Here is a 25,547-nt window from a genome sequence, read left to right on the forward strand (position 1 = left end):
TAGACGCGGCGATTCGATCGCTGGGCAGAGGAAGGAGCTCTCTGAAGGCGGCAATCTGCGACTGCCTCTTCGCGACCAGCCCTGGAAAGCACGGCCGACCCCACGTCTCCCATTTTGACGGTTCGCCCACAATTTTTGCGACCACTGCCAATTCACACGTGCGCTGTCAGTTTCCATGTCGACTCGAGCAATGATCTTCCGGCGTACAGCTGCTAGTCGTTACGCACCGAAGAGTGCCCGTCGGACGGATTCAATCATCACCAGAAAGAGCAGTGAGGAAAAATCATCTCAAATTGTTCTGGCGCACTCGTCATCAAGATCTTTCACAAATCGGTATAATGGATGCATCCGCCCGGTCTAGATACCGACACACTGCAGTCTGCTCCGATCCATCTGAGGTGCTCTACTCTTCAATATCTCTAAGCCATCCTCCATTGCTCAAGCAGGATTGATGGAAAAGAATATGTTTCCCTCGCTCGGAGCCTTGGTGAGTTGGTTGCCTCCTGGATGAATCCCATTCGGCCACACAATGCTACCCCCATTATCTCCAGTAACATCTAATCGGCTACCCGCGAATGGCGCCCCGAAGACAGTGCTGAGATCGTACCACACCGTTCCGCCATCCAGGTTGTATGCCCACACCTGCTGAGGAGCACCGGAGTTTAGACCGTCCGCCTCTTTCGTCATCTTGATCGCAATGCCTCCGGATTTGTCGTCATGGTGCATCTCCTCCCAGTAGATACCGCCTGTGGCTGTCAGTTGAAGACGAAATCACAGCTCGCATGTATCCTACCGGCTTTGATATCGTGGCGGGGACCGACTGTGCCGCCGACGGACCAAACATAGATGGGGTCTGGTGAGTTGTTCAATACGACAGCGATGCCGGCAGCCCTGACTGAGGCTATCAGGGCCAGGAGACTGAGGATGATGAGGCGCATGATGTACGCTGTGTCCAAAGCGAGGGTGGGCAACGAGCGACTCCGATGAGATATCAGACCAAGCAAAAGATGCCTCAACGACTGAGCGACAGTGCAACTTGATGCTTCCACTTCTCCGTTTTATACCGCCCTCAGCCATCGGAAAAGTCCCTCCAACAGCACCACGACTAACCCGCAAGTCCTCATACGAGCATCAATCACGCGTTGACTCCATGCTAAACAGTCCACGAAGCCGTGTACGGGACGACATATTCCAATGCCAGTATGTATAGACCAATCCAGAGGTCCTCTTTCTTCCGATCGAGGTTACACGGCAGATGAACAAGCATGTATGTTGTGACACTGTACTGCCTTCGGATGATTTCAATACTCCGATATAGTGCTCGGTTGGCGGCGCATGACGACGTGTTGGTTGGCAATACATTTAATATGGCTGTTTAGATTTATCGGACGAGAATGGCTTTGGCTCGCTTGTCGATAATGGCAGATCATGTTTGCCGATGCATCCTTGCAGCGGCGCCGCTACACAAGGCTTTTGAGTTGAACGGTTAGCATGCACGATGCCGTTGCTGCCTTGCATGCGATACATCAGCCGAGAATTATTATGGTGCTGGCGATCTGCTGGCCACAGACACTGCCCGAAATATCAGGCAGCAGCTTTGCAGCTTCAATGCATCGTGCAGCTGAAATGTTGCAGTGTCCTTCAAGGGAAGTCCTGCTTGAATTCTCGTGGGGTCGAGCCTCACCAACACTTCAATGTTGGAATAAAGATAAGCTTGATGCTCAGACTTGGGGTTAGGTCAGGCTGGAGTAGGCGCAGTTGTAGTAAGGTCAGCCCTTTGGGTACGAGGCGATCAGTATGCTTGCTAAGTAGATCTTTTGTGCGGAATGATAACAGATCTATTGAAAAAAAGGAGGCGATAAGCATAGCAGCAGCATCTTACCTGGTTCAATGAAGATTCGAGTGCGCATCAGTCGAGACTGGCAGGTGCGACCTGCACCAGCCTTTCCTGGTTAGCGTCTTGGCTTTGTGATCCGTTTCGTCATCCACATTCCACGCTCGACGCATCTTCAGTAGCTATGATGACGCTCATTCGTTCACCCTTTCAAGTATTGGAATAACGTCTGTTGACCATCTACTAGACGGCCTACCTTCTCTCAAAAGTGACGCGTCAGGACAGCATTGATTTTTTTGCAGTTGCGGGCCGATGGGACTGCGATAACTACGTCGATGGAACTCAAGGCACCAGCGTTTCAACGCTGTTGATTCGCGACTCACTGCCACGACTTCGCATGTGCCTGTTGGAAGCGCGATGCTACGTACGCACAAGCTGTACACGAACTCCACTCCGCTGCTTTGCGTTAGAATCAGCATAGCCCGAACGCCCGACACTGAGATGCACCACTCACAGCGAAGTTTATCGAGACAGGCGAGCGACCCCATGCTAAAGCTTCGTGACGGCGTTTCGTCAACCCCGAGTAGCTTCAATGCGAGATTGTGTACGCGGTCCTCTCCTCACTTTTGCACATAAGTTACTGAAGACGCCTTCTCATCTCAATACTCATCCGCATCCAGACGGGAAGTCAGAACTACAACATGGCTCCCACGAAGGACGACTGCGACTGCCCAAGTCCAATCCTTTGGGAATTTCCCGCGCCAGGCAACCAGGATCTGATGCCTAGCAAGCACCCTCAAAGCTCTAGCTTCGAGATTGAGCAGTACCTCGAGGCTTCCGCTCACGTCCCACCTACTTCCGGCTTTGGTACCGTCCCCGTGTACATCAACGATGTTGTCGAGCCCACCTGGCCCTGGGACTTCAATGTTCCCGCTGCCAGTCACCGGAACCTGTACTGCAAGCCCTGTCAGCAGGAGAATAAGGACAACACAGCTCAGGATGAGTTTGACTGGAAGTCCTGCTGTAAGTCCGTTCCATAGTATAGCTCGAATCACCGAACGAGATATTCGTGCGTATGACAAGACAGATCTGACGGTAACGCTAGACGAGAAACCGGGGTATGGTGGGATATGGTCCACAAGCTTCGACGTGATGGGATCAGGCATGGCTAAAGTCCCAATCAAATTCGAGTTCACGCCTGAGGCGGATACCATGGTCTGCGCCTTGGGTTTTCCTGGCATGCTGGAAGGAGGCCTCTCGCAGGCCTTCCCCGTCATCAACAAGCAGCCACCATCAGACAGAGGACGGCAGCTATTCACGGAAGACAACCCTGAAGGTGTGCCGTGGAAGGGTCGTGAGGCAGCGCCATTGCGAATGCACTACATCGTTGGCACTGTGTTGGTGTTTGCGCTGTGCATGGCGTTCTCCGCTCGGCTTTTCTGGCAGAAGCGGAAGCAGAGGAAGGCGTCGCAGGCTCTGATCGCTCAAGCTGAAAACGGTGGTCTCATGGATGGTAGCAAGACCAGATATACCGATGATATGTAGGCTGTTAGATGCTCAACCGAGCGGGGTCGTCATGCGTCCAACACGCTGGGGTCATAGCTGTAGCCATAGTAGCGATACACGATACACGAGGATTCAACTCTTCTTCCATTGATGTAGCTCACTTGATATACGGCTATTGCTCGGCGTGGGTGGAGATGTCGAGCAGTAGGCTAAAATTAGTGGTGCAGGTGTGGGGTGGGCTAGCTGCGGGAGACGGCAAGCGGAGCGTCCCAATCCAGACCGGCCGGCGTCGCGACTTCCAGGTTGACGTGAACAACGCAGCTGAGACTCCGCAAACAACTGTCATTCCATTCTGGCCCACTTTGTTGGTAGCGTAGCGTTCGCAATATCATCTTTCTCTTCCCTCTTTTTCCCCTCGCATTTAGGCAAAAGTCTCAGAGGTGGACGCGTAGAATGGCGTCCCCTATGCTGGAGAGTCGCATCGAACCGCACAAGAAGGCGCACTTTAGCCTGCATATCAGCGACCGCGTGACAGGCAGCGACGACGCGCCAGGAGAATTCAGCAGTGTTAAATGTGAGTTTTCTCTGCAGTATCTCATTCCGTGTCCGCTTTCTAATTCAGAGAGTAGACAACCACAAGCCCCCACAAACATCCGACTCGCGCTCTACCACGCTTACTTCCCCCTCGTCGACCGGCCTATACAACCTCCGCATCGACGACACGAACAGCTCGGGCGACAAGGACATCTTCACATTCACAGGGCAGAAGTCACAACCCAAGAAGTCATACGTCCTCGTATTCGATCCCGCCAGCCAGCAGGCCACGCTCGAGCCGCTGTCCAGCAGCTACACCTTCAACCTCGCGACCAAGAACGGCAAGGACGTCTCGTCACAACACGCCAAGATATATCCCAAGAAACTCAAGGGTGACGCAGAGAGCAAAGATGGCGAAGAGGATCTCTTCGGCGAGGCGGCGGCTGACGACGAGGGTGGAGACCCTGATGCAGACAACCCCTACGACTTCCGACACTTCTTGAGCAAGGAGAAGGAGAAACGGGGCGACGAGTCCGAATACAAGTACGCATCTTCGCCAGACTACCGGACAGGCACAGGCAGCGCCGTCAATACACCGCAGTTTGGGGCCCGCGCCTCTGCGACTGCTGCTCCAGCGCGGAAGGCTGCCGCTATACCAGCGCCCAAGAAGCGCAAGACAGCGGCAACGAACCCCATGGTCAAGCCCAAGAAGACGCAAGCCACACCAGCCGTCCGCCTCCAGCGCACCGCAACCGACACAACACCAAAGCCCAAAGCCAAGCCCGCAGCACCGCCAGCGTCGAGAATCAAATCCTCCGAAGTCATACACTCGTCTGACGAATCCGACGGCGAAGCAGCTTCCTCGCCGGCACACCCATCGCCTCCTCGCCATCAACATCAGCAACATCACGAGTCCGACGACGACGACGACGCAGAGGGCGAGTCAGACGATGACGGTGGCCTCGAGATCGAAGTGCCCGACGCACGCCCACCACGACACAACAAGGGCGCAATGGCATCTCTCGGCTCAAACCTCAATGCAGGCTACCTCCGCTCCCCCTCCAACGGCCCGATATCGCTCGCCAGCGCCGCCAACAGCGACGGCGAAGGCTCGCCGAACCCACGCCGCAATCGCAACGCTCAAGACGAGATCGACTTTGGTGATCTCGGGGGCGACGACGCAGAAGGTGAGGATGATGATGAGGACGATTACAACAGAGACATCGAGCCTATGGACATTGGCCCACCTGCGCGACAGGACACGGGGGGCCATGACCGAAAGTCTAGCATGGCTGGTGAAGCGGCGGCAGCGGATGACGACGAGGATGATCTTGAGGAGCTCATGAGAAGGGGCTTGATGGGCGGGGACAGCAGTGAGGAGAGCGAAGAGGAGTGAGCACATTATCATGATGGTTCTACCATATGTCTACTTAATGGCCCGTCTTCCTGTTCCATCGCATGCATGAGCACGCTTATGCTTGGTCGTGACGGCTGAGCGATCAAATCGCTCTGCCTGGACGATCATCCACATCGTTTCTGGAAGCCTCGCGCGCCAATGGTGACTCCGACGTTGAGTAAACCATCGCTTCGACCGGCGCCGGCTGCAATACCACTTCCGCCGTCTTCACTGGGTGTTGATGCTCGATCTCCCGGTCTTGTTGTACCAGGTTGCAGGGGCAGCAGCACCCAGCGCATAAGATAGGCTCGCATAGCTTCTTCGTCCCACACCACCCTTCGGTCTTCAGTCCATACTTCTTCCGAATTTTCCAGCGATCGATGAGAGGCAGCAGGGCACACCCGCAGCATCCACCCGCACAACAGGTCAGACCGAAACATAGCCAGCACTTTGCGTTTTTGGTCAGCATGGGATCGACCATGAAAGGGAACGCGACTTACATTCCCGTTGCACCAACCATTGTATTCGTCCATGTTACCTTGATGGTCTTCTTGGTGCCGGATCCTGCCGTACAGAACCCATGGACAGCAGCATGCCAGCCAGCCTATTCAAACTTGTTAGTCGGAATTTATACCGTGTGATGGAGACTCGCACCTGTGCTAGCTGGAGTGCAACATTTTGTCCAGCTCTGATGCCAGTCTGCCATAGTAGTGTCGTGCTTAGGCTATTGCGCTGGTGAGGATATCGAGAGGTTGATATTAGAGCGATACATCTACACTGACGAAGAATATAAAGCTTCTATGACTCAGTCCTGTCCTTGCACCTCGTTGATGACTGGAATATTGTACGACGTTGCTATGTTGGTACGCTTTGTCACAAAGTCTGAGCGCCGTATGTGCTCAAGCAGTGACAAAACCGATGAAGAAACTTGTGCAGTCACCTCGAAAGTGCTCTTTTTCTACTTAGACGAAAGACCACCAATTACTAGCGACAGCGTTCCTCTCCGACGAGTCAGACGACTATAGTCTTTCATGTACATAATTGATAGGTGGTAAACGATCATGGATCTGTGTAAGTATGACACAGAGATAGCTTCTCTTAGTACTCTATTATCCTAATCCTACATGCAAAGCTGGACCAACAATTTTTTCTTCCAAATATATACTCGAATCATTAAACATGGTCTTCCGTGAAGTCTTCATCAAAATCCATCAAGGTCGGAGGCGCGTGACACGGTGGTGATGCTCTAAGAACGCGACGTGAAAAGCACTCATAGCCAGGCGAAAACAGCCATAGCACCCGCGAGCAGCGCACCCATTCCCTTGAGCTCTTTGCCCAGAGAATCCGCCGCAGCACCAGTGGAAGGGGGCGCGGATGTCTCCGCACTGTCGGAGCCAGTTCCTGAAGAGCCGGACTCCTCTGCGCCAGAGCCTCCAGTCGCCGTTGCGCTGAAGCTGCCGGACGTAGGGGTACCGTTGAAGTCGTGCTTCTGGCCCAGCGTTGGCAGGGGAGAGGTGGGGTTGACTTCCCAGACCGAGCTGGTGAAGTCGGGGCAGACAACAGGCGAGTTGGTGGGGTTGTAGTCTGCCGCCTTCACGCCGGTGGGGTTCAATGTAGCCCAGACAGCGGAGAGGTTGGGGAAATCGGGTTCCACTGGGGTAGGTTTTCCTGTGTGCTGTTAGTTGAGGTGTCTAGGAGGGGTGTTGGAAGCAGCACATACCTGAGCGAGGGAAACCATCCGGTGCTTGAGCAGGGTCAACCTTGGGACCGTAGCTGATGAGACCGTAGTCGTTCATCTCTTCGATCCATTCGTAGATGATACTCCCGGACCAGACGTCGGCCATCTCCCCGAAAAGCGCCTCTTGGTCCTTGAAGTCGCGTGGCCTTGCTGTGTTGCAGCCAGTTTCCGACATGAAGATAGGGATGTGCAGATCCTCAGAGTTCTTCTCAAGCTGATCGTAGCCAGACTGTTGGTACGAGCTCTGTCCGCACCAAGAGTAGGCGTTGAGACTGAAGAAGTCGAGACGCTCAGACGCATTATCGCCGCAAGCGAGGTAGTTCTGCAGCATAGGGCGGAGACTGGCGATGTCGGCAGCAGAGTATCCTATTGGTATGCTGCGGTAACCCTTCTCGTCGCGGTAGGCCTTCATGTCACGGGCGGCGGCCTTGATGTAGGGCGAGGTGACGGATCCATTTGCGGTCGTGATGGCCTCGTTGCCAATGAAGAAACCAGCAGTGTTGTCGTACTGGTGGAATTCATCCATGACCTTAGCGAATGCATCGCGTTGGTCGGTCTCCCAGCGAGGAGTATTCTGCTCGACCTGGGTATCGAAGGTGTCGAGGTCGACCCAGATGTAGATTCCAGCGTCCGCAAATGTCTTCATGCATTCGGTGTGGTCGGAGTCAGGGTCGACGTGGTAGACACGGATCGAGTTGGCACCGATGGTCTTCATGAGCGCAGAGTCCAGACCACATTGCGTCGCGTCGATGAGTGGGTCGTCGGGAACGAGTTGGTACGCGATACCTGTAAGCGCTTGTGAGTGTGCGTCCACATTGAGTCTCATCGTCGGACATACCCTTGACATAGAACTGGTTGCCCTCGCTGGTGAAGAACTTGGAGCCCTTGACTTCAATGGTAGGAATAGCCGACGCGACAGCGCTCAAGCCCGCCAACAGGCTGAGCGACACCAATTGGACCATCTTGCGGTGTATTGACGAAGTGGTTTGCTTTCGATGTGGCGCGGTTGCAAGAGAAAATGCGTCGCGATAGCTGCAAGCAAATATCAGGCAAACGCACTAGCTCGCCACAAGTGCACAGTGAACGGCAGTGGCGTCGACTAGGAACGAACGAACGACTGTACAGCGCAGAAAGGAAGCGCAAACGGGCGTGAAGGCAAAGACCAGCGACAACGAGAGTGAAATAGCTGAGAGAAACAAGACGAAGAACTTCTCGCGTCTCGACAAACAAACCAGCGAACCAAGCTATCGCTCCTTCCAATCTCCATGCTGGCCGCTTGCCGCAAATGCATCCCGCCTTCCCTAAGCGGCGCCAGTAGCAGGGCACAAACGGCAACGAGGCCCATCATGACAGTGATAGAGGACAGGCGCCGTGGGTGCTGGTGGAGACGTGCGCCCGTGCTGCGGGCGATCGTCTGAGCGTGCCATTGGTTGGGACGCGTTAAGCCTGTTGGCGTGCAGCCTTGATGCAGCTAAGACGCGCAGAACAGGAAATCACGGTTGCTTGGTGCCCTTAGCGCGGATAGCCGATTGTGGAACCGGCTACGGATAGACAGCCGAAACACCAGAATGCACCCGCCCGGGATGTGACTGCTGCGGTTAATTTATGTGGCACAGAGCCGTGGGAGGGTTGTCTTTTGCGACGGGTCGATACTATTGTTATTCCCAATAATACCGACTCCGCAGTCTGCCTTCTTGTAGAGGTCGTGCTCGAGTTTTTGAGCGTTATCATCGGTAATTCTGAGGATATTTCGGTATTCCCAAAAGAAAAGCAACACCAACGGACATTCGTGTCAAGGCAGGGAATAAATCACCAGGTTCAAAACTCGAGCGTATCAACAAATGTAGAGCTGGCATATCCACATCGTTTCAATCATTTATCAATCAAATACCGTCACCCGCAGTACTCAAGCAGTAGCTTGCAAATGTCTGTCAAATTTCCGCCCTGAAAAGCTTGGCGTTTCGCAATCGCTACCAATAAAGATACAAGGGGAAGAGTACTGGGAAGAAGGCAATGGAGATGAAACCAAGAAGTGAGTTACCCCGGTTTAGGCCTGGGGTGTCATCCAACTTCATCTCGACCCGACGACGCCAGCGTCCAAAACAGCATCTACATGGTCTTCCCCGTTGCTGCCGGGTGGGGAGACGCTACGATCAGACCCAGCATCTACATCGCACTCCTCAATCCCATTCGTCACTGGAACATACCCAGGGCCCAAACGAATGGGCTGCATCTGAGCCTGCTTCTCCTCAACCAAGTCAATCCGCCATCGCATGGTTCCATCACCATCTCGGAACCATCCCATACGCGTCAGCATCTTGTCCTCCTTGACTATAGCATCGAACCCCTTCTCCCTGATAACTTCAAGCAAACGTTCGCTTCCAGCGATAAGAACCAGCACGTCGGCAATGCATTCGATGTTGCGCATCATGCCGCCGTAATATTTCCTCTGTACCGATCCGAGGATGATGATGGTGATGATAAGCCAGATCAGGATGCTTGTGGCGATCCAGAACGCGACGAGATTCATTTGGAGAACTTCGACCTGGGTGCTTAATTCCGCTGTTGTTGTTGCATTGGTGTTGCGGACAATGTCTTCGAACTTTGGCGCTATGGAACCACCAGGCATGTACTGGACTGGCATGTCGTCCATTGGGGCGTTGATCTTGAGCTCCATGCCCCTAGGTTGGTAGACATAGCCGCCGGATTCGCGAGACAGGTTGCTGTTTACAAAGTGCTGAAAGAAGGTCGAGAAGACAGTTGAAGATGTTCTAGCCAAGACTTCCGGATCTAGTAGGGCGATAGGATCAAATCCCACTTGTGCGTAAGCGGCGTACGACATGAAATCGAGATTAAGACCTGTTGTGTTATCTCGCATATTGAAGGCCCTGCCATCTGTATATTGAGGGTTGGGTCTTGGGGAGTTCTCGTATGTTCGGGGTGGACTCTTAGAGGAAGGTCCATCGATATTTGCGGCATTCAAGAGCCATTGCACGAACAAGGGCCCGTAACTGTAGTGATCTATTAGACGGAACGAAACCAATGTTTATAGTCTAACTCACCTAGTAGTTGTGTTGATATTGTAGTCATAAGACCTGAAACTGCTAGCCCTCCATTCAGAGCTATTGACCTCAAAGTCGGGGTCATGATGGATATTAAAATTGGTGTAACGAGCGTCTTCGTAAGGGTCACGCCATTGGGATGTGTCAGACCAAGCGACATCCTCCCGAACAGGAACGTCAAGGATGCGGTAGTGTTGTACGACACCGGTTTTGGGCTCCACTGTAACTTCTGCTTGGCTCGACTCAAAGATAGGCATGCAGTTCAATGCCTGTATAGCGGGCGGCTCTGGAAATACGAACATGTATACATCCGGCTTACGGCGCATACCCGTGAGGAATCGTTCAACCTTTCCAGAGCCTCGGATCCATTTGACTGTAAAGTTTCCAGATGTACGATAATCGCGACTGTCTTCGGGGCCAGATACTTCCTCCCAATTCTCCGTCCAATAAGCAACTGCGGCTGGATTGTACGTTGCGTTTCCAGTTAGATTGGCGCAGCAAGGTGGAATGCTGCCTTGGGTAGAAAGCCACGTCGTGGAATTGCGATCGTCAACGACTCGTGCTATCGTGAAATAGTTGTCTAGTCCAGTGATGTTACGTCCATATCCGTCGTTGTGCGACAGAAGCCACAGGCTCGTGTTTCTGGGCCACTCAACAGCACTGCATTCCAGGCGAGCACGAATCGCGGATGTTTGGACTCTCAGGCTCTCCACGGAGCGGTTGCCCCTACCTGCTGAACTCTTGATTTCAGCCGAGGCGAAGCCTTCCACATCGGAAAATACAGGCATAAAACTCCAATCATCTTGGCTCCACACTGGTTTCGGGCCCTCTAGCGCAGTATGTATAATAGCGGTGTACATCCAGTCTTTTGACAGGCTCTGCAGATTGTCCCACACCAAGTCGCCAAGGTCGCTCGAGAAACTTTTCTCGTCGATGGTGTAGTTGAACAGCCAGGTAGGTTGATCTCTGTTTACCGATATTTCTTGCACGAATGGAACACTGCGCAGCTCCAATGCTAGGGGCATCTCCGACAAAGTAGTCAAGACGCCATGACCCGAGTCAAAAAGAGCGGACATGGCGATCGTGACTTGGTCGTAACTTTTAGTTGTAGTCACAGCTTAGTTTTGGGATGTGCACTTACGAGCTTGGAGCAGAAACGTCGTCGCTGTAACAAGCGAGAGCAGCCAATGTCGGTGCTTCAAAGCTTTCAACGATGCGAATAGCCAGAACCATGATAGATAGGATAATGCGATACCCTGAGAAGGACGCTTGGCATCATGTTGCATGCTAATGTAAGGTTGTACCGTCCTACAAGTGGTGTCAACGGACTCCCACCAGAGCGTGATAACAATAGCAAGCAAAGTTGGAATGACAGATAAGGGCGATACTGTGTTTGAATGACCGAGAAGCTTGATGTTGGCGCGATAGGTGAAGAAAGCCTGGTGAAGTTCTGACCTCCGCGCGTAGACGTAAAGCACTACGATTCCAGCAAGAAGAGCAAGGATGTAAAGAACGAGAAAAGCCAGGTTTCGTAGTCGTAGCATGGGTAATACAGGTGCGATGTCATAGGACTGTACTCTTGTTCTTTCTGCCACGTGTCAGAAAATACACCAACAGTTATGTAAATACGTACTCTCATGATCGTCCTGGATGTTGGCCTCACTTTCTCGAAGCTTGCCATGCTTGGAATAGAAGACTTTTCCAGCAAGTTCTTCTTTCAATGTCTTTCTTGTAGCGAGGTCGAGTTTTGTGAAACCGCGCAACACTATCGCATCACCGCTGCCCCATATACTTGTGCCCAGCAGTGTACTTGGATCTTGGCTAATGTTAAGAGTTGTCTTAGCCGCTCGCGTCTCCCACAGGATGCCTAGAAAGAATACAAAGCAAATTAGTAACAGAGCACATATAATGCAGGCGGCTTGCCCGCTGACTAGCACTATCCGGACAGATCCAAGTCGATGACCAGCCGTAGAACGTTCTTCTAAAACTTCCGTGCGTTGCAGAGAACCACCAACAATTTCTGCGAAGAAGCGACGTCTGAATTGAGCAGCGATCACAGGCAATTGAGAATCAGCCATCATTCGTGGGATACTGAAGTTGTATGGTTCACCCAAGATCGCAGCTGGGCCCGTAAAGGGAACATCATATAAGTCGATCTCGATGTCAGACGTCTTGGTCTCGTGGGGGACGAAATCGCTCCATTTGATGTCCGTATAAGCCTTGCGTAGTTCGAGTAAGTCAAGGACGGTCGGGGGAACCGGCGTGCCAATTTGGTGGAAAAGATTCTCATCGAACTCGACGGACAATGTCCCTGATGAGGCTGTGGCACGAGCTGGGATGGTGGCCATGCTATGGCTTGTATGACATGCATATGCAAGCATCGTCATGTTTTGTAGGAATTTTTCGGTCGGCGTGATGTCCTGCCTGGGCCACCACGGCGTACTCATCATAACAATCTCATTCTCGTGGCAGTGTTCATTCGATTGAACGATAGCATCTGACATGGGGTAATCTTCCGATGTGATGTTGTTGATGTCGCTCCAGGAGATCCAATCCGTAGTAAGGGCGTGATACTCCACGTCGACAGTGAGGTTAAACTGGCAACCCTCATTGGACTCTAGGAGAACAGATGCTTGATAGAACTTTTTTTCTGGCTCTTCTTCCCATCCTTCGGGTGCATGCCGGAGATACATGTCCTTCTTCTTCATATCCAGTTTGGCGCAAACTAAATCGGCGTGGAAAACAGTCGTGTTTGCCTCCCAAGTTCCTGAATCTTGAACCTTATAGTCCCAACGTGAGCCAGTATCAACTGAATTTTGTGGCCAGAACGGTAAGATGACAAAGTCGTCAGTAATCCAGGGGGAGGAGCTATAATTTTGAAATATCGCGCCCATAGTTCGCAGATACGTATCTCGCTCAGCTCGAGGTTGTAGCATCAATCCGTTGTGCATTTCTAGTCGTGCAAGTGTATCCGGACTTGTTTGGTGTATCTCTTTTGTTCTCAGTAGTGCAGCAGACATCGGTGAGATTCCAAGTATGGCCAGGATATAGGTGCTGCATGAGAGGATTGTAACCCAATTCCATGATCCGCCATTTCTTCGCCTTTGAAATCCTCGAGTAAGAGTTGTCCACCATGGCTTAGCCTTTTCGAGTAAAGTATAACGGGCAACTGGGGTACGTCCGTCCGTTTTGCCCATTCTTGCAAAAGGTCCTGTCCGTTTGACAGCACCGAGTATGATTCCGGTTAATTGTGTATAGACGACAGCGATCAGCGTGGGTATGAACTTCCAGCCCGGCATTGCTGAATCCTCAGCACACAGCCCGTTGTTGTTATGTGAGTACCGATACAATGCAAACGTGATGGCTGCGCAGGAGATAGAAAACCCGGCAGCGGTGGTGATAAAGTGCCAGCGCAGCGCAAAAGGCATCCATTGTGGTTCTGAGTGTGTGTTAGAACGATCAGTGCAAATAAAGCCATATGAATACTTTCGTTCGCCGCCAGGCTCCACGGAGCTTACACAAGAAACATTGGAGATTGATGCGCGATGAGATCTGTGAGTATTCGTTCTGGAATGCGCTGTCGATGTCAATGGTAGCAACTGCTGAGTTTCCATCTCGTGATGGCGGTTCCCTCCGGCTTGAAGCCCGACTCCACTATGGTGGCTTCCTCTGGTATTCTCCATAGCGCCTCAAGGATGCCAGAGCTTGAGAAGTTTGTGACGGTTCGTAGTCTAGTCAAACTGTTGGACCGTATCGTAAAACAAGTAAGGCTGAGGAGTAGGGATCGATGCATGCTGAACAGACCCCGGGAGGGTTGTTCTCGTTGGTCTCTTGCCGTCTGCAAGTAAGATGTGACGTTTCAGGCGGCCCGTGTCCGGAGCGCAGCCAGATGTATGATACAACAGGACTTGGCAAGCTCGGCTTTGAAAGCGGACCAATAGAGCGAGCACCAACGTTACTTCGGTATACAATCGCTTGCATTGATCTGACACCCTAGGGAGCATTCGCCGGGCTCGCGCATGCTGTTTACAAGAATAGACACTCAACCGCCCCCACGATTAGGCGCCCACCCTTTCAGCCCCACCGCATACAAGGAAAAATCAAACAATCTAGAGCATACGTCAATGTTGCGCCACCCAATTTGCATGTTTTTACCTCAATGTACCCAGGTAGGCTCTAAGATAATCGTCTCCTTTGGTAATATGTTCTTCAGTATACTAAGAACAGCTCCTCGCCCTTTTGGGACTACATAGCTTCCGAGCTACGAGTGTCACAAGTCAAGAGATGGTATGTTGCTTCATAAGAAAAGGTGTCCGGCTTTTGCCTTGTATAAGGTGGCCCCTCGCTTCAAACCTTCTACCCCAGCGCTACCTACAACGTGCCTGCCTACCTAGGTATCTCCGCCCCCGCACCTACAAACTTGCGGCTGAACCTGGCACTGACTTACAGTCGTGACAAGATCCTATCCCGCAGGCATCGAAGCCACTGCCCAACACTATACAATCCAACAATGACGCAGCTAGGCAGTGGCACGAGAGAGTTAAGCTGCGCGCCGAGCAGTGCTCAATCTTGGAAGTACCGTCAGCGCGTACGGGCAAGCGCAATAGATCAGATCCTGGGCTTTGTGATGCTGCGTAGTACACCCACGTCTATGTGGAAGAAACAATGATTTGGCAAAACATAAATTGATACATCAGATCATCCAAAACCGCAACAACCACCCCCCACCCTAAGCATCCCTAAGCATACTAGCAACCCCCGCCCAAGTCTCCAACACAGTCGGCCTTATCTGATTCGCCGGCAGCGTAAACCCATACGTGCCCTTATCCCTCAACTCGTACGTGTAAGAGTACGTCGCATTACCCGTAACATCAGTGTAATCGGTCGAAGAACCAGTTGTAGCATAAAGCGTCGCGCAGCTGGGGCCAATGGTGTAAGCGGTACCGGAGACGGCGCGGATAGCGGATTGGGCGCGGGTGGCGATGGAGCGGTGCTGGGCGTCGTTTTCGGCGCGCAGGGCGCAGTCGTAGCCGTAGGGCCAGAGGATGTATTGGCCGTAGGAGCTGGGTGGGGTGAGTAGGAAAAAAATGAGTATGGAGGTATCAATACTTACTGCACGTCGAGGTAGAGGCGGATACCACGCGAGGCTTTGAGCGAGTCGACTTGCGCTTTCAGGCCGCGGAGCTCGGGGGCGTCGCCGGCTGCTACGCCTTTGTAGGTCTCTGAGCAGGGGTTTGTGGAAGCTCCGCCTGTGACTTCCCACTTGTAGGGCCAGTTGCCTTGAAGAAGTGTTAGTGATGTACTCTTCGGTGAAGGTGAAAGAAGACTCACGATTGATGTCACGGCCGACACAGCTGTTGCCGCTCACAGTCTGCCTGTTCTTGCGCCAGAGACGGTCGGTTGTCTGGGAGTAGACGAAGCCATCTGGGTTGGCGATGGGTGTGATGTAGAAGTCGAACTTGTCGACGAGGGACTTGATGTTTGCGTCCGAGCCGTACTTGGTGAGTAGTTGCCACGCGAAGTACCTGTTTGGTGTTAGCAGATGAATTCGGGTTTTTGTAAAAGCTGACATACTCGGTGGTCATGGAGGTAATCCACTCTCGTGCGTGAACGTTGCCGTGAATGATGACCGCAGGCTTGGAGCCTTTGCCGCCGCTACCCCAGATATGAATACCAGTCAAGGCTCGTCCCTGGACAGAGGTGCCGACAGTGACGATCTCAGACTGACCGGTGTACCCAGCCTGCAGATCCCGGAGGAACTGGATGTGGTCGGCATATGGGTGGTATGCAGTGAACCAGCTTTCGCTAGGAACTAAATATCGTCAGCAAGTGTCATGGTACGAATAAGGCTCTCTACAAACCAGCATAAACGCTCATCTCTCCCTCTTCAGCAAGCGCTGCACCGACATCCTCGTTCAGCACCTTACTCTCAGCCACCAAGGCTGTTAAGGCGTCGACGTTCTCAGGTGAAACGACGACATCCAACTCGGCAGATGTGCCAGGGTTGAGGATGTGTGCAGCCAAGCTCTCGATCTCTGCCTTTACAGCATCGGTGCTAGCTACACGTAGTACCTTGAAGCCATTGTAGTCGACCTTCTTGCCAGCCCTTGGGACAACAGTGGCAAGCGCCGTGGAGGAAAGAAGGAGCGCCGAGGTAAGAATGGTGGTCTTCATGATAGGCAATGAATGCAACGACAGTTGTGCAGTGCAGTGCAGTATGATGCTGGGGAGACAGCCTGCTTTTAAGTCGTGTAACGGTCACACCAGACCACAAACCACCTTCCCATCCAGTGTGTAGTACCGCGGACACAGTCCTACCTGTTACCCCAAGTCTCGCATCGATTAGGCAGGTACTCACCCCGTACTCCTGGCAGATCTCCTGCAAGCACGGGAGATGTACACTCGAAGGAGCTCAACGTAGATGATGCAAGCGCGGGAGGCTAGCAGTCCAAGGAATTCGGAACTCCACATCAAGATCTGGACGGTGGTTTAATATACAACATCACTTGGCACGTTCTGCGGACGACGTGGGTAGAAGAGTGTGATTGGCGCGGAGGCGTTGAGCTTGTCGCATTAGGCAGGTGCGGGTTTCGAAGACTACGCTGGCTTGTCTTGGCTACGAGATAGGCCAAATACAAAGTCTGGGCAATGCCAGGTACGTGATCTCGTGGTGCTCGTTAGCATGTTGACGTGCTGCAGTTTGGCGAGTACCTTAGCGAAGCGAGTGCCTGGATGGGAAGGAGGATGGAGATTGACCAGCCTGGATGCGCCTCAATAACAACTTGCTCGTATGCGTGTAATGCGAACAGCATCACCGCGTTCTCTCAACAACTTGGAACCCCCAGCTCTCTCAACACATTCGCGTAGCCGAGCCTCAACCACTCATCCACATGCTTCTGTCCCGATATCCATACGCTTCCTAGCATGCCTCCAGCGTTCGCGCTTGCTCCCTCTGTGGCCCCTCTGCGACGTGGAACAACCACGAGACGATCGGCCCACATGATGACGTTATGGGGAGGTGTTTCCTTCTCACACGTGCCCATGAGCGTGCGGCACCGCGCAATGAATGTGTTATACACATCAAGAACTGTCGAAGCGGGCGTATTCGAAAAGCCATGACTGAATTCATGGACAAAGAACTGGAAAGGTACCTTCTTCGATGCGTCGGTGAGAGAAGTCATGATGTGGTCGAAAGCATGTGGCGGCCCTCTCAAGCCCTGGAGGTGCTTGTGTATCCTACTGCATCCACCCTTCTCGCCACAATTGAAGATGACGTAGAAGTTTGGAAGCTTCCGTAACACTTGCAGCATGACCTCAAAGTCATCTAGGTCAAGAGCTTCGTGCTGACGCTTGTACGAGTCCAGAGTCAACATGAGCAGTTGCGGCCTATCGACGCAGAAAAGGTTGAGTGCTAGGTCGTGCGTGCTGTTGAGCTGTGTGATGTTGAGTCGCTCGTCTGGACAGAACATGTCGCTGCCAGGACCATATTTTCGTGATTTGTCAAAAGCATGGTTCGCGGCGCCTACGGTGTGAGGTTTGGTTGCTAGTGCTGGGCAGATCCGGAACTCTATCTGGCCAAGGTGTGAGTAAGGACTGGTGTGACTGTTGCCGTTGCTGGACTAGCTTACCGGGTAGCCTTCGTGATCTAATTTGATAGACTCATTGGGGCCGTAGACAATGACACCTTCAGAGACAAGCTTGTCAAATGATTCGGTGAGCGCTGCTTCCGTGACGTTGTCCATGTTGAGCTGCTGACTGTGCGGTGAGTTGTTGCCCAGGTGGTGAGTCGAGCGCGTGGAGTAACGAGACACAAGGCCTGTGCTCGAAGCTACGGAGTTAGTGCCGTATAGCCGGACTGAGCAGAACACCACATAGGAAATGGAAAGAGAAGATGAAGTTTATGTAGCATTTGCAGCTAACCCATCCAAAGAAAGACATGCAGCACCAAGAGATGTCGCCAACCAGAAGTGAAAATGCCATCGTCGATTATAAAGTATATGCCCCTTTCCAAGATGCAGTCTCCCAACCGCAGAGATCAAGCAGTGTACATGGATGTGGGCGCAATGCCGGGGTATCGTGGTATCGTATGAAGAGGTAGAACTATGAGGTCTCAGGCTTGGCGGACAGTGGCCTCTCTACCAGGACATAGTCAGCACTGGTAGTCGATGTAGGAGTCGGTGTCTCTGGTAGCGCACCTGGCATGTTTTGGGACTTTGATGCAAGGGGGCTGGCGGCCCCTTGTGACCGAGCGGCGTCTTGTTCGCGCTGGGTGTCGTTCTTGGCTGGGGGCGAGTTGCTCTTTGCCTGGTTGAGGCGCTCTTCGGCGGCCTTGAGCCTGGCCTCGAGGGCCTCGAGCTCCTTGGTCTGGGTCGTGACTGCCTGCTTCCTGCGCGCCTGTCAGCGGGCTCCAAGTAGCGGTGAAGAGGGCGGGCCGTACTTCTCCAGGACCGTCTTGTCCAGGGTCGCGAGGCCTTCGTCCAAGTTGAACAGGCTGTCGAGCTCCGACATGAAGTTGCGGGCTAGGGTGCTGCGCGCGTGGTCAGTCTCAGACAGGCGGGAGCTATGCTAGCGCCGGGAGAGCTCACGATTGAGGGCGGTTGTTTGGCTTCCAGCCTTGGTCTGGGTCGTCCATGGTGGCCGAGTGTGCAGGGTACGAGGAAGTCATGGTGATGGGATGGGGAGCAGGAGCGGGTTATGCAAGAAGCAGGCGGCGTGGGGAGGCTCGGGGACGGTGGATATATTTATGGGCTGGTGCAAGAGTAGACAAATATGGGCAAGTGGCTCAGCGGATCAAAGATGTTTCATGCAACTCAGCCAGACCTGGGGTGGAGGGGAGGGAGCATAATATGGCGACCCTGGAATAGAGAGGGAAGGACGATTGCAATGTTAGGAAAAGGGGACGCCTATGCCCCAAGCTAATTTGGGCGTAGATCGGAGGTGGAGCTTGGAGGAGCGAGGGATCAATGATAGTTTGAGCGCCGCTCCCGAGTGCCCGACGAAGAATGGCCGACGATACGGGCACAACGACAACAGCAGGAAGTTGTAGGTGCAGGTGCAGCAGGATGTAGAGGCATATAGGGCTATAAAGCTATGCTATCCCAAAGTATCACAGTACATCAGGGCCCGCTGTCAGGTCTGGTTCTGGCCCCGCGCTCGCGTGAGGCGACGTGAGGCCGGACGCGCCTGATTGGCCCTGGCCGGGGGCGCCCGATGGGGGCTTCAGGCGGCTGGGCTGCGAAACCCCGACGACAATTTGCGACATTGCGACAATCTCCCTCGACACCACCAAGCCCCCGTCCATCTCGCTCAATTTCCCCGCCCGCTGCGCCCATCACGACTCTCGCATGCGATGCCCGTCTGCCCGCCGTAGCAGCCTCTCCGCCCACCGCGCCCGCGCCCGCAGCCGTGGCTCCCCTTCCGCCCCAGGCCCATCGCCCTCGCGCTGCACACGCCTGGGGGATGAATACTAGCGGCTCCGCCTACACCAACCTCGAGTCGCTGCTGCTGTTCCAGTGCCTGCATGCCTACGGTGTCGCCCCGTCTGTCTTCGGGCGCATCTCCGACCTGCTGAAGAAGCACCCCGATGTGGCCGCCCACAGGTACTTCCAGCCCGGCCGCCTCAGCCCCGATGCGCTGCGCAACTTCTACCTGGAGCGTCTGAAGCGGGAGCTCGAGCACGAGCAGGGCGGCGACAGCGATGGCCCCAACGGGGAAGTCACGAACCCGGCCAAGAGAAAGAGGCATAGCCCAAGTCTGCCGACGGTGCAGGAGTCGCTGCAGCACCAGCACCTGATCCCGAAGCTTGTGACGAAACTCTACGCGTCTTATCGATATGAGATCACGGAACAGATCCGGATAGAGGAGGAGCGATACGAGCGGCTGCAGCGCGACCTCCAGGGCATCGAGCGCGGAGAGTGGGACGATCAGCTGCGCGAGAAGGCAAGCAGCCGGACACCGTCATCGCGCAGTCCTACGCTGCCCAGGAAGTCGCCGCATCTCGCCCCGAAGACGTTGCAGCCGAATGCCAGCTCCACCCCCGTCCAGAACGGCACACGTGGAGCGCCCGTCATCGCGCCTTCCCCAGATCCATCTCAACAACAGCCGGCATCCGCGCCACCACACCAGAACGGACACCCTTCGCCAACTCAGCGCAAGAGGCCGCATCCCTCCTCAGATGGGCGACGGACGCCTTCGACACCACAGCCAAACCCAACTCAGCCACATGCACCGTCGCGATTCCAGCAACCGCCGCAACCCCACGCCAACTACAACTACCCCCAGAACATACAGCCCCAGCCAGGCTCGCACCAGAATGCCGGCCATGCTCCGCAGCCACAGTCACCAGCGCTGGGGTCTCCCGGGCCTCAGTTCCAGCCCCAGCCAGGCCAGAACTACGCGATGAACGGCGCGCCGCAGTATGGGCCACCGGGCTCCCAACCGCCATACCCTCCACAGCAGTTCCCCATGCAACAACCTTCTGGGCCTCATTCACCCGGAGTTCACCATGGGCAACAGCAGAGAGCGCATTATCCCCCTCCTGGTCACCAGCCCTACCACCCACTGCAACCGCAAATGGCCCAACCACCGCCCCAGGCAGGCTTCATGCTACCACCGTTCCAAGTTGCGCCTCAAGACCCCTCGCGCGTCCACCATCAAGCCGCTGTGCCGCCGCACCACCCTCAGGTCTCCACGCCTGCGAGCAATCGGCAGCAGCCCAGAGCAAACATACAGACTCCCGGCACCGGCACCGGCAGATCAGGCGCGCCTCAGATGCATCCCCTCGTCATCCAGGCGAGACAGTCTTTCTCCACTCCGATGAATGCGCGCTCTCCGCACAGCGCTCTAGCCACCCCGGTGTCAGCCAAGAGTCTTTGGAAACGATCAAGCTTTACCGGGACACCTGGAAGTTCTGCGAGCCCGCGCCCCGAAGTGCTTCCTCTCGACGACGTACCGCCACTGATCCGGCCAAAACAGACACCACCAAAGGCGAAGACGCAGCGCAAAGCGCGGACAAAGGGAAAAGGCAAAGAGGCAGAGCAAGAGTCTACGATAGACGTCGAGACACCACAAAACTCTCAGCACCATGACCAAGAAGACGACTCTTTATTGGAGCCCGAGACTCGGTCCGGACGTTCGCGGAGAAAAGCTCCTGCGAAACGAACAAGACCTGGCAGCATAGCCTCCTCCCGAGCAGGTGGCTCTGTGCGGGATCGAAGTCGAAGCCGGTCCATCCTCTCGCATACCGACACAGTAGCAGGTGACAACGAGTCGCAAGCTGGTCGTCGCATCAAGTCAGAGCGCGGAAACTCGGTGGACCCCACTGAAGAGGAAGGTTCTGTTGGAACACCGTCACACATGTCCACACGACGCCGTGGAGCAGCTCCGGCCTCATCCCTCTCGTCACGTCGAAAGCGCAATGCCCGCGAAGCCTCTCTTGAAGAGAATGACGATGCGTCCTTCAGCACCCCGGGTCCGCCCAAGACGCTGGTCGCGCCACGGAACTTCGCCCGCATGACGGCACCCATGATGTACGATATCAACTCCCACAAGCATGCCTCGACATTCAATACCGCCGTGCGCGCGAAGGATGCCGAAGGATACTACGACATCATCAAGCGCCCTACAGATCTTTCTTCCATCAAGAAAGCCATCGCAACGGGCTCAAAGCAAGTTGCCGCAGCTGCAGCCGCGTCGGATAATCCCACAGGGAGCCCCGGCGGTGTCATGGGAGGCGTTGTAGAGTTACCTGTGACGGCTGACAATGTCCCGCCAAAGGCCATAGTCAACGCTGCGCAACTGGAGAAGGAGCTCATGCGCATGTTTGTCAACGCCGTTATGTTCAATCCTGGAGAGGACGGCGTGGTGAACGATGCGAGAGACATGTTCCAGACAGTCCAGGGCCTAGTCAGTACTTGGAGAGATGTGGAGAGGGATAGTGGACGCGCGGGAAATGAGGGTACACCATCGGTTGAAGAAGAGGACCTGCCCACCGCGAGCAAACGAAGGAAGATATAGTATAATCCTCGAACGGCTATGCATGATTGATCACAGCATGGGAAGGAGTTGGCGGTGATTTGGAGTATACATCGATACCATGTCACGACACTGCTGCGGCAGGCTACCACTTTTAGAATTGAACATTACCCATCTTGACTATCTTCATCATCCACGCAGCAGTCAGTAACACCGTCCACCTCTACATTCCTATTTGTGTTGGTAGATTGCCGTCCTTGGTGATATCGAAGTGACTGCTATCTCAGGCCCGCTTTGGGTGGACCCTTTGCTTAGGCTCTTTTACTTTAAGGTAAGAGACAGTGGCCACGAATACTTGCGCCCAGCATATATAACACTGTCAGGTCTGTCTTCTCCCTCCATCTCTCCTACCTTCTTAACTCTCCTCTTCTCGCACGCAGACGACCACCAGCTACAAGTACCTGTCACTTCATGATGGATACCTCTAAGACTACGACACCTCCGGCGACACCGTCGCGCGCCTCGATTGATCCCGCTCCCAGTACCCAACGCTCATCCGTCTCCATGCATCCACCCAGGATGGATAACAGTGATGATTTCATCGAACTTCCACATATTCCAGGTCTTGTCGACGTCAACCCATCGCCGTAAGATCTGTTCATATACTTCTTCACATGTCTGCGTGCTAATGTAACCTGTGCAGCATGCTGATGCAAACACCCATTACTATCGAATGCGGGCCCAAGTTGGAGACGAAGCTCACCTACCACAAAGAGATGATATGTTGCCACAGCAAGAAACTCGAAGCTATGTTCGCAAAGGCCAAGCCTATCATGGTCCACTACGAAAAGGCCGACAAGTTCCGAAACGATCTGGCCCGATACGTGTTTCCTGAGGTCAACGCCAAGGAGTTCGAAGACCAAAAGATGGATAGACAGGTATGTCTTGTCAGTATGCCCTGGATGTGGCCGACCGAGCATCAGTGGCCCATACACCCGGTTTCTTCCTTGCATGGGGGACACTTTTGGTGTTCTGCTGCTAACACTTTACAGGCTATACCATTGATCAAGGAAGCCTCCGAGAACTACCCTCTGCTCGGATATGCTGGTCTTGTCAAGAAAACCATCATGGACGCAGTAGCAGGCGAGATGATCGCCAAGAACAACAGGAAAACGGCACAAGCTCCGTCAGCCGATTTGAGTCTGGCAGGCCGCTTGTTAATCCTCAAGCCGCAAGCTGTACATGAAGTAGCCGCAAAGCTCTTTGCCGTCGTCCACCGCATCAACAAGTCCGAGATCCGCAAGGCAGAGCAAGATCCTTTGAAGGCGGCCGCCCAACATCGTATTATACTTCCCGATGTTGAAGAGTCCACAGTTCGAGCGCTCATGCAGTGGATCTACCAGGGTCCGCAACCGCTCGAAGGGTCCGAACAGACTTATGCTGTCATGAAACTTGCTGAGAGGCTCGGTGTTGCTGCGCTCGCCATCAGATTCCGTGACGCGCTGTGCCACGTCACCAACGCCAGCATCGAGCGCGCCGATGCCGATGGTACCTCTTTCCAAACGCTCATAGGATATGGCACGGCACCCGCCGCTGACGACATTGTGAGAGTCGTTTTTGAGCACGCTATGAAGGACGAGAACGCGCCTGAGAAGCTCAAAGGCCTCATCATTGATGCCTTGGCCGGTTATCTCGATCTTGAGTTATGGCAGCATGTCAAGGGCCAGATCAACCACAAGACGGCACTTCAAATAATCGAGTCTATGGTGCGCTTGCGACCGCTTGTCAAGACCGAGATGGACGGGCAAGACAGCATCAAATCCGAGAGCCAGAAAATCTCTAGCGTATCCACCCCAGAGGACATGGAAGTCGACGAGGACAAGAAACCCATCCACGTCAAAGAGCAGAACGAAAACCACGTTTGAGGACGACTTCCGTTCGCTGCTGCGAAGTTGACGAAGCCCGAAGCCGACGAAGACTTCCAGAAAGCAGGAAGGTGACACCCTGGGAGGCGATGGGGAAAAGTACAGTCTGGAGGGGTCTACGGATGATAGATCCCTCATACAAATCAGCGATTGCTTTCTGCGTTTCATTTCTTGCTTTCTACGCATATTCCAACGAGGAGATGGGGAGTATTACTAGCATATCATTCTTTTCACTCTTCTGTCCAATCAATGGTTGCACATGTGATCCCTCGGCTCGTAGTGGTGGAGGGTGTAAGTATGCTCTACGTCATTTTATGTCCTTGTAGATGAAGGTGAGTGGACTCTGGGTACGCTTACTTAGGTACATCGGTCCTACGTCGCTATCCCCCGACCATGACCAGCCCAAATCGTAGACAGTGTCAATATATCAAACTTACGATTAATCTCATTCGTGAGAGTATCTGTTTGACTAGATTGTCAATGTTGCGGAAGTTGTAAGTAGCTCGTCTCGCTCTGCGTCATCGCGGTACTATGAGGTGAAGTGGATAGCGACCAGAATATGGCATCGCACACAGGTGTCACGGCAGTTCGAAGGTGACACCGCGTATTGATTCGTACGGGGAAGGGTCTTCGATCCAGCAGCCGCCCGAGATTGTTGATGCCTTCGTATAATCGATGCAGAGTCTTCAGTGGCGAAGTACTGCTTTTGCGCAACGCTTTCTCAAAATGCTGGTGTGTGCATCCCTTGCGTGCGACAATCTGAGCGAGTCATCTTCCGACGACCTGGTTTAGTGACGGGAGCCTTCAGCGGGGAAGAGGGGACTCGAGAGCCATAGCGGCTGCCGCGGGTGTGGTGTATGGGTTGCACTATGATGTAGCTTCGAAGAAGGGTTTGCCGTCCACTGGACGCATTAATGAAACGGTGGCATACTACTGCGGAGCTTTCCATGATTAGTACCTGCCCATCGGCATCACGTCATATTTCCACGATGTTCGACGACGTTTCTTGATGAAAGGGTATACGGTGCTGAGGCTAGCAACAGTGGCGTTATTGTCGATACTTTGTGGGAACACATATGTACCAATCATCTCTGCAAGAATGTCCATAGCGCCGCAAACCCCACTCACGGTTCGTACGACACGTTAAATGTCTAAGCTCTGCTACTGTAGCCTAAATCGCTGAGGGTATGGCGTTTTGTTATAGCGTACGTTGCTTCATCGCCCAGTGGAAGACTCAACGTAGGCTACCGAGGGTATCGATATACTATCGATCGTAGATATGGCTGTTCGATCGACCAAATCCGTGGCCATCATCGAGATTGTTCGATGATGAAGTTCAGTCGTGTGAGGGGTGCGTCTGCCAGTCTCTTTTGGGGTAGATCCTCCGCTTGATGTGAATTCTTCCCGTCGAGATGATTAATTCTGATCGGCCCGCTGGGGGTAGTGACAAGCTGCCGCGGTTTCTACCCGTGACTTACCTAGGTATGCCACGTGGAAGGCGGTGTCATGCCTACAATGAGATGCGGTACGCCGATGTCATAAGCGGGACATGACAGAGAGAAAGTTTCCGTGATTCTCG

General features: G+C 53.7%; 10 protein-coding genes across 10 annotated transcripts; 4 read left to right on the forward strand and 6 right to left on the reverse strand.

Moving 5' to 3' along the window:
• Positions 1–438: 438 nt before the first annotated feature.
• Positions 439–938, reverse strand: J4E83_010392 (uncharacterized protein; the record flags this gene model as incomplete). The annotated part of the gene is made up of 2 exons (XM_049337273.1): positions 439–746; positions 794–938. 2 exons carry the CDS (start codon positions 936–938, stop codon positions 439–441), a joined length of 453 nt encoding a protein of 150 aa, XP_049183662.1.
• Positions 939–2,535: 1,597 nt separating this feature from the next.
• Positions 2,536–3,379, forward strand: J4E83_010393 (uncharacterized protein; the record flags this gene model as incomplete). The annotated part of the gene is made up of 2 exons (XM_049337274.1): positions 2,536–2,857; positions 2,940–3,379. 2 exons carry the CDS (start codon positions 2,536–2,538, stop codon positions 3,377–3,379), a joined length of 762 nt encoding a protein of 253 aa, XP_049183663.1.
• Positions 3,380–3,793: 414 nt separating this feature from the next.
• J4E83_010394 (uncharacterized protein) lies at positions 3,794–5,270 on the forward strand (the record flags this gene model as incomplete). Its single annotated transcript, XM_049337275.1, has 2 exons — positions 3,794–3,914; positions 3,970–5,270. The coding sequence occupies 2 exons, from the start codon at positions 3,794–3,796 to the stop codon at positions 5,268–5,270; spliced, it is 1,422 nt and encodes a 473-aa protein (XP_049183664.1).
• Positions 5,271–6,540: 1,270 nt separating this feature from the next.
• On the reverse strand, positions 6,541–7,970 carry J4E83_010395 (uncharacterized protein; the record flags this gene model as incomplete). Its single annotated transcript, XM_049337276.1, has 3 exons — positions 6,541–6,938; positions 6,991–7,794; positions 7,847–7,970. 3 exons carry the CDS (start codon positions 7,968–7,970, stop codon positions 6,541–6,543), a joined length of 1,326 nt encoding a protein of 441 aa, XP_049183665.1.
• A 1,109-nt stretch (positions 7,971–9,079) lies between these two features.
• J4E83_010396 (uncharacterized protein) lies at positions 9,080–12,778 on the reverse strand (the record flags this gene model as incomplete). The annotated part of the gene is made up of 5 exons (XM_049337277.1): positions 9,080–9,867; positions 10,201–11,168; positions 11,700–11,937; positions 12,181–12,381; positions 12,436–12,778. 5 exons carry the CDS (start codon positions 12,776–12,778, stop codon positions 9,080–9,082), a joined length of 2,538 nt encoding a protein of 845 aa, XP_049183666.1.
• A 2,021-nt stretch (positions 12,779–14,799) lies between these two features.
• On the reverse strand, positions 14,800–16,244 carry J4E83_010397 (uncharacterized protein; the record flags this gene model as incomplete). Its single annotated transcript, XM_049337278.1, has 5 exons — positions 14,800–15,133; positions 15,184–15,349; positions 15,402–15,595; positions 15,645–15,882; positions 15,932–16,244. The coding sequence occupies 5 exons, from the start codon at positions 16,242–16,244 to the stop codon at positions 14,800–14,802; spliced, it is 1,245 nt and encodes a 414-aa protein (XP_049183667.1).
• A 650-nt stretch (positions 16,245–16,894) lies between these two features.
• J4E83_010398 (uncharacterized protein) lies at positions 16,895–17,812 on the reverse strand (the record flags this gene model as incomplete). Its single annotated transcript, XM_049337279.1, has 2 exons — positions 16,895–17,641; positions 17,699–17,812. The coding sequence occupies 2 exons, from the start codon at positions 17,810–17,812 to the stop codon at positions 16,895–16,897; spliced, it is 861 nt and encodes a 286-aa protein (XP_049183668.1).
• Positions 17,813–18,170: 358 nt separating this feature from the next.
• Positions 18,171–18,735, reverse strand: J4E83_010399 (uncharacterized protein; the record flags this gene model as incomplete). Its single annotated transcript, XM_049337280.1, has 3 exons — positions 18,171–18,456; positions 18,508–18,597; positions 18,656–18,735. 3 exons carry the CDS (start codon positions 18,733–18,735, stop codon positions 18,171–18,173), a joined length of 456 nt encoding a protein of 151 aa, XP_049183669.1.
• Positions 18,736–19,529: 794 nt separating this feature from the next.
• Positions 19,530–22,085, forward strand: J4E83_010400 (uncharacterized protein; the record flags this gene model as incomplete). The annotated part of the gene is made up of 1 exon (XM_049337281.1): positions 19,530–22,085. The coding sequence occupies one exon, from the start codon at positions 19,530–19,532 to the stop codon at positions 22,083–22,085; it is 2,556 nt and encodes an 851-aa protein (XP_049183670.1).
• Positions 22,086–22,517: 432 nt separating this feature from the next.
• Positions 22,518–23,968, forward strand: J4E83_010401 (uncharacterized protein; the record flags this gene model as incomplete). The annotated part of the gene is made up of 3 exons (XM_049337282.1): positions 22,518–22,690; positions 22,747–22,981; positions 23,096–23,968. The coding sequence occupies 3 exons, from the start codon at positions 22,518–22,520 to the stop codon at positions 23,966–23,968; spliced, it is 1,281 nt and encodes a 426-aa protein (XP_049183671.1).
• Positions 23,969–25,547: the final 1,579 nt, after the last annotated feature.

Source organism: Alternaria metachromatica, assembly GCF_023757995.1.
Source record: "Alternaria metachromatica strain BMP 0045 chromosome Unknown scaffold_44, whole genome shotgun sequence".
NCBI lineage: Eukaryota > Fungi > Ascomycota > Dothideomycetes > Pleosporales > Pleosporaceae > Alternaria > Alternaria metachromatica.